The sequence below is a fragment of the Pecten maximus genome, chromosome 11, assembly GCF_902652985.1.
Source record: "Pecten maximus chromosome 11, xPecMax1.1, whole genome shotgun sequence".
NCBI lineage: Eukaryota > Metazoa > Mollusca > Bivalvia > Pectinida > Pectinidae > Pecten > Pecten maximus.
The window spans coordinates 1,405,389-1,418,161 of NC_047025.1; the positions used below are offsets into that span (position 1 = coordinate 1,405,389).

The window sequence follows — 12,773 nt, forward strand, 5'->3', positions numbered from 1 at the left end:
ACACTAGGGGAGGTCCAAATACATGTAGACTGTAACTAATTCTCAAGTCCCTGTGGTCTTGTCGTAAACTTTGATGTTGTGGCCTGTTTGAATTGCATTCAATAGGTAAATGAATAAATAAATTGATGTTCCAACCAATTCGATTAGGCCCGTCATATCAGTACTTCCTTGCAGTCTTGTTTAAATTTAAAGTTCTATTTATAGATTGAAGCGACACAATTTCCTCATTCGTGTGTATTATAACTGTCTATTTTAATTTAGGTTTACTCGTCAAATTTCGTATCAAATTATTGGTAACATGTAGCTGTTGAAATTGGAATTGGAATCTTAAAATGTCACTGATTAAATCATATGATCCAAATTAGGATTATCCTGTATTTTCTAAGCTTGTTTCTGAAACCATTGAAGACTTCAATAATATATACATTATCATCTGTGGTTTAAGTTAGTTCTAGAACCCATTATAAATTACAATAATAGTTACGAAAATTTATTACTAACAAGAAATGGGATGTTGCCAAATTAACAAAGATTGGGAAAAAAATGGCAAAATTTGAAAAAAATTAAGTTGTTATATCATTATCTGTATTCTCCTCCTTGAGTGTTTGTTATTTTCTGTCAAATTTAATCAGCTGTTAATATTCATTATTTTACTCTCTCTCTCTCTCTCTCTCTCTCTCTCTCTCTCTCTCTCTCTCTCTCTCCTCATATTTTCATGTTCCTGTTATGCTTATTGCAGACTTGTTTCTCATTAATTTGAATAAAAAACTATGTCACAAAAATAAAATCCGATAAGAATTGAAAAGATTTGGAAACGTCTTTTAAAAACAACCGCATGTCCAGGTAGTTTCTAGGCCTAAAATGATATTTATAGCATGATTAATTCAAAGTCACGTGTTTCCTGATATCACCGCTGAAAACATACAACACAACCAGTGGCTGTCACTCATTCCCCGTTATGGTAATATAGCGGTAATGGAAAGAAGCACTTCTGAGGACTGACAATATGATCTGATAATTTGATAAATTGAAGAAGTGCATTGCCTGAACTTTACGCTCCGCATATCGGAACATCGGAAGTCCTTTTCAGTTTTAACAGATTGTTGCTCGATTCTTATCTCTTTTTTTTTTTTACCAAACCAGCCCTAATGGTACTCTTTGAATGTTTCTTTTCCAGACTAGTGCAGAAATAGAAAGACTTTGATTTTGACGGCTGAAAATTGGTTGTGTTAATTCTCATAAATGGCTTTCTTGACACATCTTAGATTTCACAGAAAGTCGTGTATGGATTTATGTCAAATTGAATTCGTAGACAGGTTACCAGATTTTATAAATATTTCTCAAAATTAATAATATGTGTTGGTTCCATGTAACCCTTGGTTGGGCATATTTGAATTGGTGACAAAAAAAAAAAAAAAGGTAGACATCCGATCTGTACGGAAGTATAGAGGGGACATGTGGAAAAAAAGTTTTATGTCGTGCGCACGACATAAAATTTATTTTTCCTCAATAGTTATGTCGTGCGCACGACTTAATATTTATTTTTCCTCAATGATTATATCGTGCGCAGATAGTTATGTCGTGCGCACGACATAATTATTGAGGAAAATAAATGTTATGTCGTGCGCACGAGATATTTTTTTTCCACATGTCCCCTCTATACTTCCGAAGATCTGAGATTTTGATAATATAGGTTTTTCATTTCTATTTCTCAAAGAATGCTCCTCATACAATATGAGATATTGACATTTTATTTTTGTTTTGCCTATTTCTCAGAGAGTGCTCTTCATCTAATCTAGGATTTTGACAGCTAAGGCTTGTATCACTTTTGATTGGCGAGTAGCGAGTACAAATGTAGTTCGAATTTAAAAAAAAAAAAAAAAAAAAAAAAATCATTTGTAGATTCTTCATTGTCCCTTAGTAAGACCGTTCAAATATATGATTGATCAGAAGAATAAGAGTACATAATTCCTACTTAGCTAATACAACTTGTCAACTGAACAGATAATTGAGAGAAACGGCTTATGTAGAGCTAATACAGATGGGTAGAAGGAATCCCCTGTGATATATCATTTCCTTAAAAGATGAACAAAATGACGTCAATGTATCATTAAAGACGCATGTTCACTATGTACTTTTATTTAGAACTTACAACAAAAATGAAGTGCTCAAATAACTGATAGTTTAAACAACAGTTTACACACACACTGTTTTTTGGGGTTTTTTTTGGGGGGGGGGGGGTTGGTTAAATTTAAAAAAAAAACTATTTTCTTTTTCTTACTCTACAATTAATGTTTTAATACTATCCTCTCTGAGGACAATCTAATCCATCCAGATGTACGTTTGTACTACGCTACTCTCCGTGTGAACAAAGCGTGCACAAAGCGTAGTGCAATTGTACATATGATTTGAATTAAATTGCTCTGTGCAGAATACAAATAAAAGTTAAAAGAAAATACATGCATAATTCACGAAAGGGATATATGTTTATATATACAGTAGCGAAACAACGGTAAGTATGTATAAGTAATTGTCTTAATCAATCATCCTTAATTAAGACAGATAATAGTACAAACAATAACATAATTCATAGACGTTTGTTTATCACTGTGACCAGGTAAGGAGAGGCTGTGAGCTGTTGTCTAAGCTAACGTTCATGCATATAAACGATATGCACTATACTTGAAAACTCACGTTCACTTTAGCAAGAGAATGTAAAAAACAAAATGTGTATTTCTATTAATTTCTTCTCATTAAAGCCTTCAGTTATTAATGATCATCACGAAATTTATTTATTCAACATAATCGACATTTAATATACCGCCGTAGTACCTATTTTTGTCGAGCTATATGTCACAATGCAAGCTTATCATTCTGCAAATTATTAGATCCGTTGAGTATTTATCAAAAGAACCGTAAAAGTACAGCTTTAACGCAATGTGATATCAACGAATAAACGGATAAGGCCCTATTGCCAATATTCGAGAGGGGCGTTTTTGTTTGTTGTTGTTTTGTGTGTTTGTGTGTTTGTTTGTTTTTATATTACCAGTCTCGATGCATAACATGTAATGGGCCATTTACCGTGTAACACTTTTAAATTGACTGCGTTTTTAGTCAACGCAAGTTAATTTGTACTGATACAGTGTATATATATAACATTGATTTTTTTAGATTGAGTGACAATTTGCTGTCTGTTCAGCAAGGTATTTCTGACCATATCCAATCTGTTTTAACTATAATGTATTATATTTGAGCACGATAATGTTTAATTTTTGTCATCTGTTTATGTCAAAGCACGTTGTTTTCAGCATAATGTGACTGGTAGTAGTGAAACGCTGTCGTATCCAGGTGTGATATTTCAGTATGATGACACTATAATTGTGTACGTAAGTGGTCTATAACTTCACGCTCCCGGTCCATTCCACATCCACACCACCTAGTACAGCAGTTTCTCGCGACATAAAGATACAATTAATTTTCTATTTGAAAGAAAAAAATATATGCAACATTCTGGTCTATTTGAAAGCTAATTACCTATTCTAAAAGTAAACAAAAACTTCCCATGGCCATTTTATAAGAAATATGTGAAACAACCTGTTTAAGACCTGCCTTTAAAGTGTATGGTTTGTTTTATGTTCTCCCCGTTTAGAGCCCCTTTTTATCGCTGTATGTTTGTATCTTTCAAGGATGTGTTTAAGGGGGAATAATGTTAATAATTTATAACAATACAGACGTTTCATAGTAAAAAATTCGTGCAGTACATTCAGTATCAATTTAAGAATTAGGCGTAAAGAGGTGCGATTTGCCCATTCCGGTATCATGATTTTTGACCGGGAGAACTGTTACGCTAATGTGTCTACGACATGGTATTTCAGTAAACTTGAACGGGTCTTACTTTCGGACCACCTTAAAAGGAGGGTTCAAACTTCCCTTTCTGGTATCCATAAAGGTAGAAATTATCATTAAATGACGTATTGTGTAGCGTTAACATTAACAACCAAGAAAGCAGCTGAATTAATTGATTTAATTACAAATTCAATAATACAACAAATTCATGAACTTGTATGACATTATTTAGCTTCATTATTATTGTCGTTTTCACGCTGTTGTTGTTGTTGCTGTTGTTGCTGTTTATGGTCGCGAAGAAAATAACGTTTTAAGTTGTTGAAAAATCGGTTATCTCTGTTCCTTTTCCTTTTATCGGATAGTGAAAATATAATTTTGTCCCAAAATAGCCTGTCATTAATATGGACATAAGTCAATGTCTGCATACAACGCTTAAGGTCGGCGTCTAGCTCCTCTGGTGCCAACTGTTCTACAGTGACCAGTATAAGATGCTTCTTTTTCTCTAGCAAACTTTGATGAAACGCCGTTCTGAATTCCATCAGGCACCATTCACTTTCCAGGAACTTCCGTGAAATAACGAGAATAGTATGTCGGCTAGCCTCCACGCTGTTGACGATATTTTCTGCGATTGCAGTTCCGACTGCAAAATCTCGCTGATGAAGACACAGTCTAAACGGATCCAGTCCATTTGGTCTCTCTAAACCCGGCACCAAAGTTTTTAACACCCAGTTAGAATCATGCTGACTGTATGATACAAATGCATCAAATTTCTTGCCAGCATTATCCTCAACCATTTGACAAGGAAGTAAAATATTTAATCTAGTAAAAGCTAGAATGACAATTTCCTTCCGGTATTTGATCATGATAATGATAAAAACAATAAGAAAGACAACGATAAAACACAAAATAATGATTGGCGCTGCTAGTAATGTTGTCGTTTCCAGATCACAACCTAACTCGTTAATAGTTACGCCGACAATTTTACGGCCTTTCAAGACTTCCGGTTTCTGGCATTCTAAATCTAGCAAGTAGTTATACTGTATTATGGCACCATCGATTGTTAAGTTGTTTTCATGACGAAAGAACTCAACGAAATCCCTCATTCCACAATCACATATAAATGGATTATTTCGAATGTCAACTTTGAACATATTTGTGGTGTTGTAATGTACGAAGTTGTTTAAGTGTTATTGTAGTTATATTGTTGTAGCGAAGATCTATAACGCCCATGCTGGGGTCTTCAGACTTCGTCCCGTAATCCAGCACACTTCTGAAATCACTTATTCTATTATGTGTTAGGTCCAAGAGTTTCAAGCGCGGGAAATACAATCTCCAGTCGTCGAGTTTTCCGGGTAATTCACGTAACAATGCATATGACAAATTAAAAACAAGAAGTGCTGGAAAATCGGAATTCTGCAAAAGAACACTGTCGTGCTTCGAACCAAGGTGCATGGCTATACTTCGGTCAAGCTCGATAAGTTTTGTATAATTGCACGTGAAAGCTGCACGTGACACACCACGATAAAACGCACGTGCTGCAACAGGAGTCTCCTCGCGCTTCATAGGCTCCACTTCCGGAAAAACAACCTTGCTGAATACATAAGAAATATTCCTACTTATCGCTATCATGAGTGCCTTCTCGGGACCGCATTTTGCGGCCTTGGTTATATATTGCATGTTCTTAATGGTGAGTGCAAAATCAGTTGAATCTACGTAAAACACCGAGTCTATAATTGCGTAATACACCAGAGTGTCTGGAATGAATTTGATATCATCATTGAAATAATCAGCCATAGCGTCATGAATCAAACAGTTTTGGACATGGATGTACTTGAGTCCGTTTGCTCGCATTGGATAAGGCAGCGTTATATTTCCTCCATCTTGACAACGAATCGTTACAGCATAAGATCTCCTCACAAAAGGGTTTTGTAGAAACTTTCTTAAGTCTTCGAATCTCAAGGACTCCCCAGGACCGACAGAACACGACACACAGGTCGGCTGGGCTATTTTCAGAGTATCTACAATAACTTGTTTGGTTGACGGATGAAGACATTCTAATCTTAGCTGAATGCTGCAGATTGTTGACCATTCCTGTGGTAGAGAATCGTTCAGCAGTTCCCTGGGCTGAGTTCCCGGGAGCGTTGTTATATCTCCAGTAATGTTGGTATTGCTCATTATATTCGATGAAAATTCAGAATTATTCTGCAATACGCTCGTAGAATTAATAGTTTCAAAGGCAGCCGACATCATAACCAACAGGGATGATAAAATCATTCTACACGATGTTATCCTTGGCATTCTACGAGCTCTAATGATATACAATCTCGATACGTCATATTAGAAAGACAGACATTTTATAAGAAATACTTAAACATCCTTTACGCATGCGCAGCGTAATTTGATGAATTACACAAACTATGGTTGGCTGCATGTTATGTTTGCTTATGTCCCTGGTAACATACAATTTAACAATTGTAACATTTTGTGACCTTTTCCGTGTAATTTATGCACAGATACACAACGCTAAAATGTTTCAAAGATCCGGAAGAGATTCACATCTTAACATCCTTCCTGCAGCAAGTGAAGTGCAGAAAATTTGACATGTCACGTTCACACAATTGTCTGATTGGTGAAATTCACTTATGTGGAAAAACCGAACCATTACAGCTGTGTACACTGAGATTCATATTCGGACACTGACGAACAGTTCACGTTATAAAAATGATAAATGTTTGATCATAATACATACGAAATAGACTTTGTATGGTATGCAATTAACGAAGTCTTAATCCTTGCGTTTGGGGCTGCGGTTGCCAAGTAGTTAATGTGTCCCGTCACTTTATCACTAGACCTCCATTTCTGGATTGAGAGCTTGAAACCAACGTTGGGCAGTTGCCTGGTACTGACCGAAGGCCGGTGTTTTTTTTTCTCTGAGAACTCCGGCTTTCCTCCACCTCCAAAACCTGACACGTCCTTGAAATGACCCTGGCTGTTAATAGGTCGTTAAACAAAATTATATAAACATTAATCTGATGTTACCATTGTAAGAACTAATTCTATATTATTTTTTAAGAGAGAATATTTCATAATTTTCGCTAGTGTACGACGAAACCATTGTCGCAATAAAGTGTTCATTATTTGAACACTCTTAAGTGTTTTAAGCATTTGTACCATAGCATATAGAATAATTTTCAGTTTTTGTGTATTGGTACGAACATCCGATTACATGTAAATACCAGTATTTCGGTATTCCATATTTGACAGGAACGTGTAATGTTATTAAGGTGATCCGGTGACTCGTGTTAATTGCTAAATTGCTTTCTTTGGTATCAGCCGGAACTACATATGTGTTGTACGGGGGTGAATCTAAGTGGGTTATGAATCTATAACGAAATTAATAGTGCTTGTAACACCTAACTGTTCATGTGCTGACGTTGATCTGGTTATTTTCAAAGGGGAATATATCATTACAAATTTGCTGAGGTTTGATAAAATACAATTCTTTTAACATTATGACAAATGCATATATTATCATACATACGAACAACAATATGTCGGTAGATATCATAAAAATATAGACTTTGGCTGAGGGCCTGAAATAAAGTCTGCATTTTTTTTTATGTTATATGATTTAGATTAACTTAAAAGCAAAATAAATTAATAAATTAATAAATAGATAAATAAAGTTTCTTTAAAATATCTCATTACATCATCGGGAGGTCAATATGACATTTCACTAGGTTCGTGGTATGTTATATTAACCTCTGCTAAAAATACATCTCAGCAAAGTTGACATAATTTCTATTTTCAACAGGAGTCAATATACGATTCCACGGACCTGACAAAACATTATACTGTCTCCTCTTGATGTCATGTGATTTCATTAGGGCCAATGAGTGACAGCGTAACACATCTCTCAATAATAAATGCATATATAGATATATATGCTAGCGCATAAGATAAATGAAGGTATATAAATGAAAACAAAAAACATGAAAAAAACATACATAATATTTATTATTATTGAGTAAAATTATTTAATTTCCATTGTTCTATATGATTTAATTATCGCTGTCATTAACAACGAAGCAAATCACATTAGTTATGATTTGTATGAAACAGACGTTAATGGATATTTAAAAATCATAAGTAGTTGAATTGTGCTGTTTGTCGCAATTGAAACTATATAATAGATTTATTTAAACTTTGTAAATACAAAAGAAATATAAATAATAATAATAAAAAAAACAAACCTGATTGATAAAAATGCCATATCTTTAAATTGCTTTATATCTATAGCTTCGTCGTATCTTTTCCATTTCATTCGGTGCATTTTTCTTTCTTGTTTCCTTTTCTTTTTTTCTTTTTTTTTCTTCTTTTTTGTTTTGATCTGAAGATTTTTCAAAAAGTCTCTTTTCATGAATTTCTTATGAAATGAAAATCATTTAAACATCCTAATACACACACGCATATAGCACATACTTTTTATATATGATGTTTATCAAAGGCAACTCGAGACGCTCCCCGTGTCGGTTTCTGGTTTTGGGAAACTGATTAACGGGCCGGTCTGTGCTGTCGTGGTTGTGTCCTTGAGTAAGACGCCTTATCCTAATTACTCTGGATGTCGCCTCAAAATGACCTTTGCGATTCACGGGGCGATGAACCAAGGAAATTTATTAGACACAACAATGTTGGTATGTTCGTTTCAGGTAATACTATGTTTTACAACCACAAAGAAAAGTAAAAATGTGTTTTAAGCAATGAACAGTGGTTTTAATGTTGTTATTGTCGATATGGCAGCAAGATGTATTGTTGGCAAATGCCATGGGAATCCGTTAGGGTTTCCATGCTGCATTTTCCCACCATGCATCATTAAAACCACTGTTCAATACTTATGTTTACATTGTCTTACCACTTCCGTCAACTTCGAAAAAAAAAATGAACCAACAAAAAAAAAAAAAAAAAAAAAAACAACAACAATCCCGCCTTTTTTAATGTCACATGACCCACTGGGTGTTACATTTTGTATAGCCTGAGGCATTGAGTGTTATATGCGTATGGTGGCAACTGCCTCTTAGCATAGTATCAATGGGGAAATGCGGAGAAATGTAAATATTATACTGATGACCATACAACGTTCTTTATCTCCAGGTATGAAGCCTATTGGAGACTTCGCTGATCGTACGCGCTAAACAATGGCCCCCTTTATAAACAACTAGATTAATTGTATATTGTCTCCAGTATCGACTATTTCATGAGAGCTCAGGATCATGAATTAGACGAATGATATTTCAATGATTTTTTAATGAAGATGTCGTCTAAAACCCTCTCTGTGTTTATATTGATTTTCTATGGCTTTTTTCATCAATTGTGCACCTTTGCTGACATTTTCCCTTTCTCCCTGTTTTCTAGAGTTGTTTGACCCTAAACAACTGTAAGTGTCGATAGCCTGTACAAAAACATGATTACATAAAATTCCTCTATGTTATGATAGAATTTGGGAATTTGTCAAACTAGGAACCAAATTAATTACAAACAATTATATAAAATATGTGTATACTCTTTCGTAATATTTTACGTAAATTTAATTGTCGGATAAATGTTCTTTGTTTTTGTTTTTGTTTGTGTTTTGTTTTTGTTGTTTGGTTGTTGTTGTTTTGTTATTTGTTGTTTTTTTATTTGTGTGTTTTTTTTGTCTCTGTGTCGAATAGCACTATCCCAACAGAGATAATTTCATAACTATAAAACTGAAATTTAAAGCTCTATTTGAAACGAACAATATATTTCCTATACAGACAATCTATACTATATAAAATGTAATCCCTCGGTTCATGACATACCACTGTGACATCTGCTTTTTAAACTTTATAGCAATACGAGCAATTGCTTATGTCCGTCTAGTAAATATTTTATTTGATGTTGTTTCCGTCTTGTTTAAATCTTTGTATCCATCATTCACTGTCCCTGCGACCCTTTATGTGTTTATAAGCCGTTATGAAGATGATCTTAATAAATTTCCATATCTGGTGAAAAAGGGTCTCTACTGTCAGACTAGACATGATACACATTCAGCTGCAATCAATTTGACCTCTACTTGTCAACATATATCTCGATTGTCTGTTCCACATTTTTTTTAGCGATATCATATATTATCTGTCGGTCGGCAGCAGTGGATTAACAGCTTGATGCGTGGTCATAGTCATCGGGATGTCAACCTAGGTTTACTGGACGGAAATTCTCCAAAATAGATCGAGCAGATTTCCCCGAGAGAACGTATTTATGATACAACATGCACCATATATACATGTGTATATATACATACTTGATACGAATATATGTATTTTATATTTGCTGATGTAGAAGGCAAAACATTATTTTTCAACTTATGCATAAACTTCGAAATATATGTCATAAAAATTGTGATAATTAGATTTAGCTGATTAAATTGGCTTCAAAATCAAATTAATTAAAAACAGATCAAATTATTTAAACGCATACTTGAATACATGTATATTAAATATAAATTTTATAAAGCATGAAAGTTATCTAAATATATAACATTGGTTGTTGGATTCCAAAATTGAAGACATTTCTTAAACGATAATGCAAGATAATGTAATATAAAGGTTTAAAGACGAAAATCCATCTCAGACAAAGCGAAATCATGATTGACTTTTTCGTTTAAAATCTAAATGTAACAAAAAAAAAAAAATCAACAACACCCAGAAGAAATTCGTGTGCCGCCCGATAATTTGCTCCGAATTTTCGGTGATTTTAATTTATCATATTCAAGAGGTTTTCATTTTGTTTGTTGGTGTTTATGATATATCATATTGGCCGTTTTATCCTTTTTTTGTGATAAGCAATATAAAATATTTCCCGAATGGACCCCATTATATGTTATCGTAAGATCGTATATGTCACATGAAATATGTTGTATGGTTTCAAATAGTTCATTTGGGAACTCTTGCAGTTTTGTTATATGTTACTTCAAATTCTGTTGATAGAACTTATTTCGCAGTTGTTGTGAAATAGCTATAGTTCATTATTTATACAATATTTCTTTCACTTCGCCTAAACGATTGTATATTCCTGAAATATATGCCGTATGTATCAGTAAACCGCGCAACATCGTCATATTCGTGAAATATTTTGATATTTTGTTGATAAGGTATAATTAGATACCATAAAAGCTATTTTTTTTTTTATTTTTTTTTTTATTACATTTTTTTAAACCGTTCAACATCAATGATACATGCATGCTTCATTTGTTAACTTATTTTCTGTGCCTTTTCATCCTCCCTTATATGACGTTCTTTCTGGGTTAATCGGCCAATTGAAATATAATGATAATCATGACATTCTTGGCGTCAATTCCATTTTCAACCAAGGTGACCCTTATTTTACATCTCAACTCTGTCGTAAGGATTCAATAACAAGTGACAGTCGCCGGGGATTCCAATCATCTAATTGTAACAATTTGACATTGACCCGTCATCTGTTCAAGCAACTTCCTCATTAGGAAAACCGTGAATATATTTGAATAGGAGATTGACCTCGTTCAATTTATACGTGACACATTGGAAAGACACGCGAATAAAAACAAAACAAAACTTATATACTATGACTTATATGATGATGTACATGTAATAAATTAGCTTAATTGAAAAAAATATTTTAATGTAGAAAGTTCACGCAAAAGGGAGTCTATGCATAGCAAAAGTCAACCAAGAGTGTGCTAAAATGTCTCAGTTTCAAAATTGTTAATAGTAAAATGATGATGGTCTCTTCGTTGGTAAACTGTCTTTTCGTTTTTCAATTTCATTGTTAATTTTGTGATATCTTCTTTTTTTGTCATTTCAAATACATGTCGACTTGCACACTTGAAAGGTATTTTAGATGAAAACCAATTGTGACATGACTAACCACTACATCGTAAATCAACGATAAAATTGAGGTATTATTTCCATCTTATTACTTGAATAAAAATCATTTAAAAAAATTCCGTAGCTCCTTATAATGAAATATACAAGACCTGTTCAACAATATGAATCTCCATGTAGTAGTTGTCATAAAGAACTGAAGAAAACGTTAAGGTGTTTAAAACATGTTCTAACGTCAGACACGGTTGAATTGATTTAGCATAACATGGTACTCATTTAGGTTTTGTATTGTTTTACGTCCTATCAACATATTGTCAACTGTGAATGTGTTTGTGTTTTGGGAGACTGTGGCAGGTTTCTGATTATTTTCTTGTGGACTGATGGCGACTTTATAGTGTTGTCTCACTGAATCATACTTTCAAAGACACCCAGAAGTTGAATATGACGTTTAAAATGTAACGATGTAAGCATTTTCATTGGCGATGTTATTAATGATAACAAGGGCAAAGAGACATTCCTGTCTGCAATAGGGTTGTGGATATAATAGACAGTTTGCCTAACGACACGGTCATTTCAGGAAATAAAAATACCATCACATAAACTGCCAACCGGCGCATTCATAATTTGCAAAGTGAAGCACATCGCAGTTGCGGATAAAAAAAAATCCTTTTGAAAAAACTAGACGGACAGTTTATATTTTGTATTTCCATGAAATCAATTTACATTAGATATTTGTGTTACATTGATTGTCTGGTTTTACATTTTCTTACGCACTATTTTTTTACGGGGAACAATATGGTATAGCTGTTAACAGGCGCACAGCTGAGAATTGAAGGGAAACATGGATTCCTTTAATCATAATGATTTTTTTTAATCGCAAATAGTAAATATAACCATTGAACTGCTTTCAGTTGGCAGTTATGGGCTGATAATGCGAACTGGACAAACGCAAATTTAACAGGAAGCTATAGCGCGCCTCATTAAATTTGCCATTGTCCAGTTGGCAGTATCAGCCTATAACAGCTAACTGAAAGCAGTTAAATG

At 33.9% G+C, this 12,773-nt stretch overlaps 2 protein-coding genes across 2 annotated transcripts; both read right to left on the reverse strand.

The window, feature by feature from the left end:
• Positions 1-4,010: 4,010 nt before the first annotated feature.
• LOC117338155 (toll-like receptor Tollo) lies at positions 4,011-4,987 on the reverse strand. The gene has a single exon (XM_033899379.1). The coding sequence runs from the start codon at positions 4,947-4,949 to the stop codon at positions 4,071-4,073; it is 879 nt and encodes a 292-aa protein (XP_033755270.1). The 5' UTR covers positions 4,950-4,987; the 3' UTR covers positions 4,011-4,070.
• LOC117338154 lies at positions 4,963-7,722 on the reverse strand. Its single transcript, XM_033899377.1, has one exon. The coding sequence runs from the start codon at positions 6,142-6,144 to the stop codon at positions 4,984-4,986; it is 1,161 nt and encodes a 386-aa protein (XP_033755268.1). The 5' UTR covers positions 6,145-7,722; the 3' UTR covers positions 4,963-4,983.
• Positions 7,723-12,773: the final 5,051 nt, after the last annotated feature.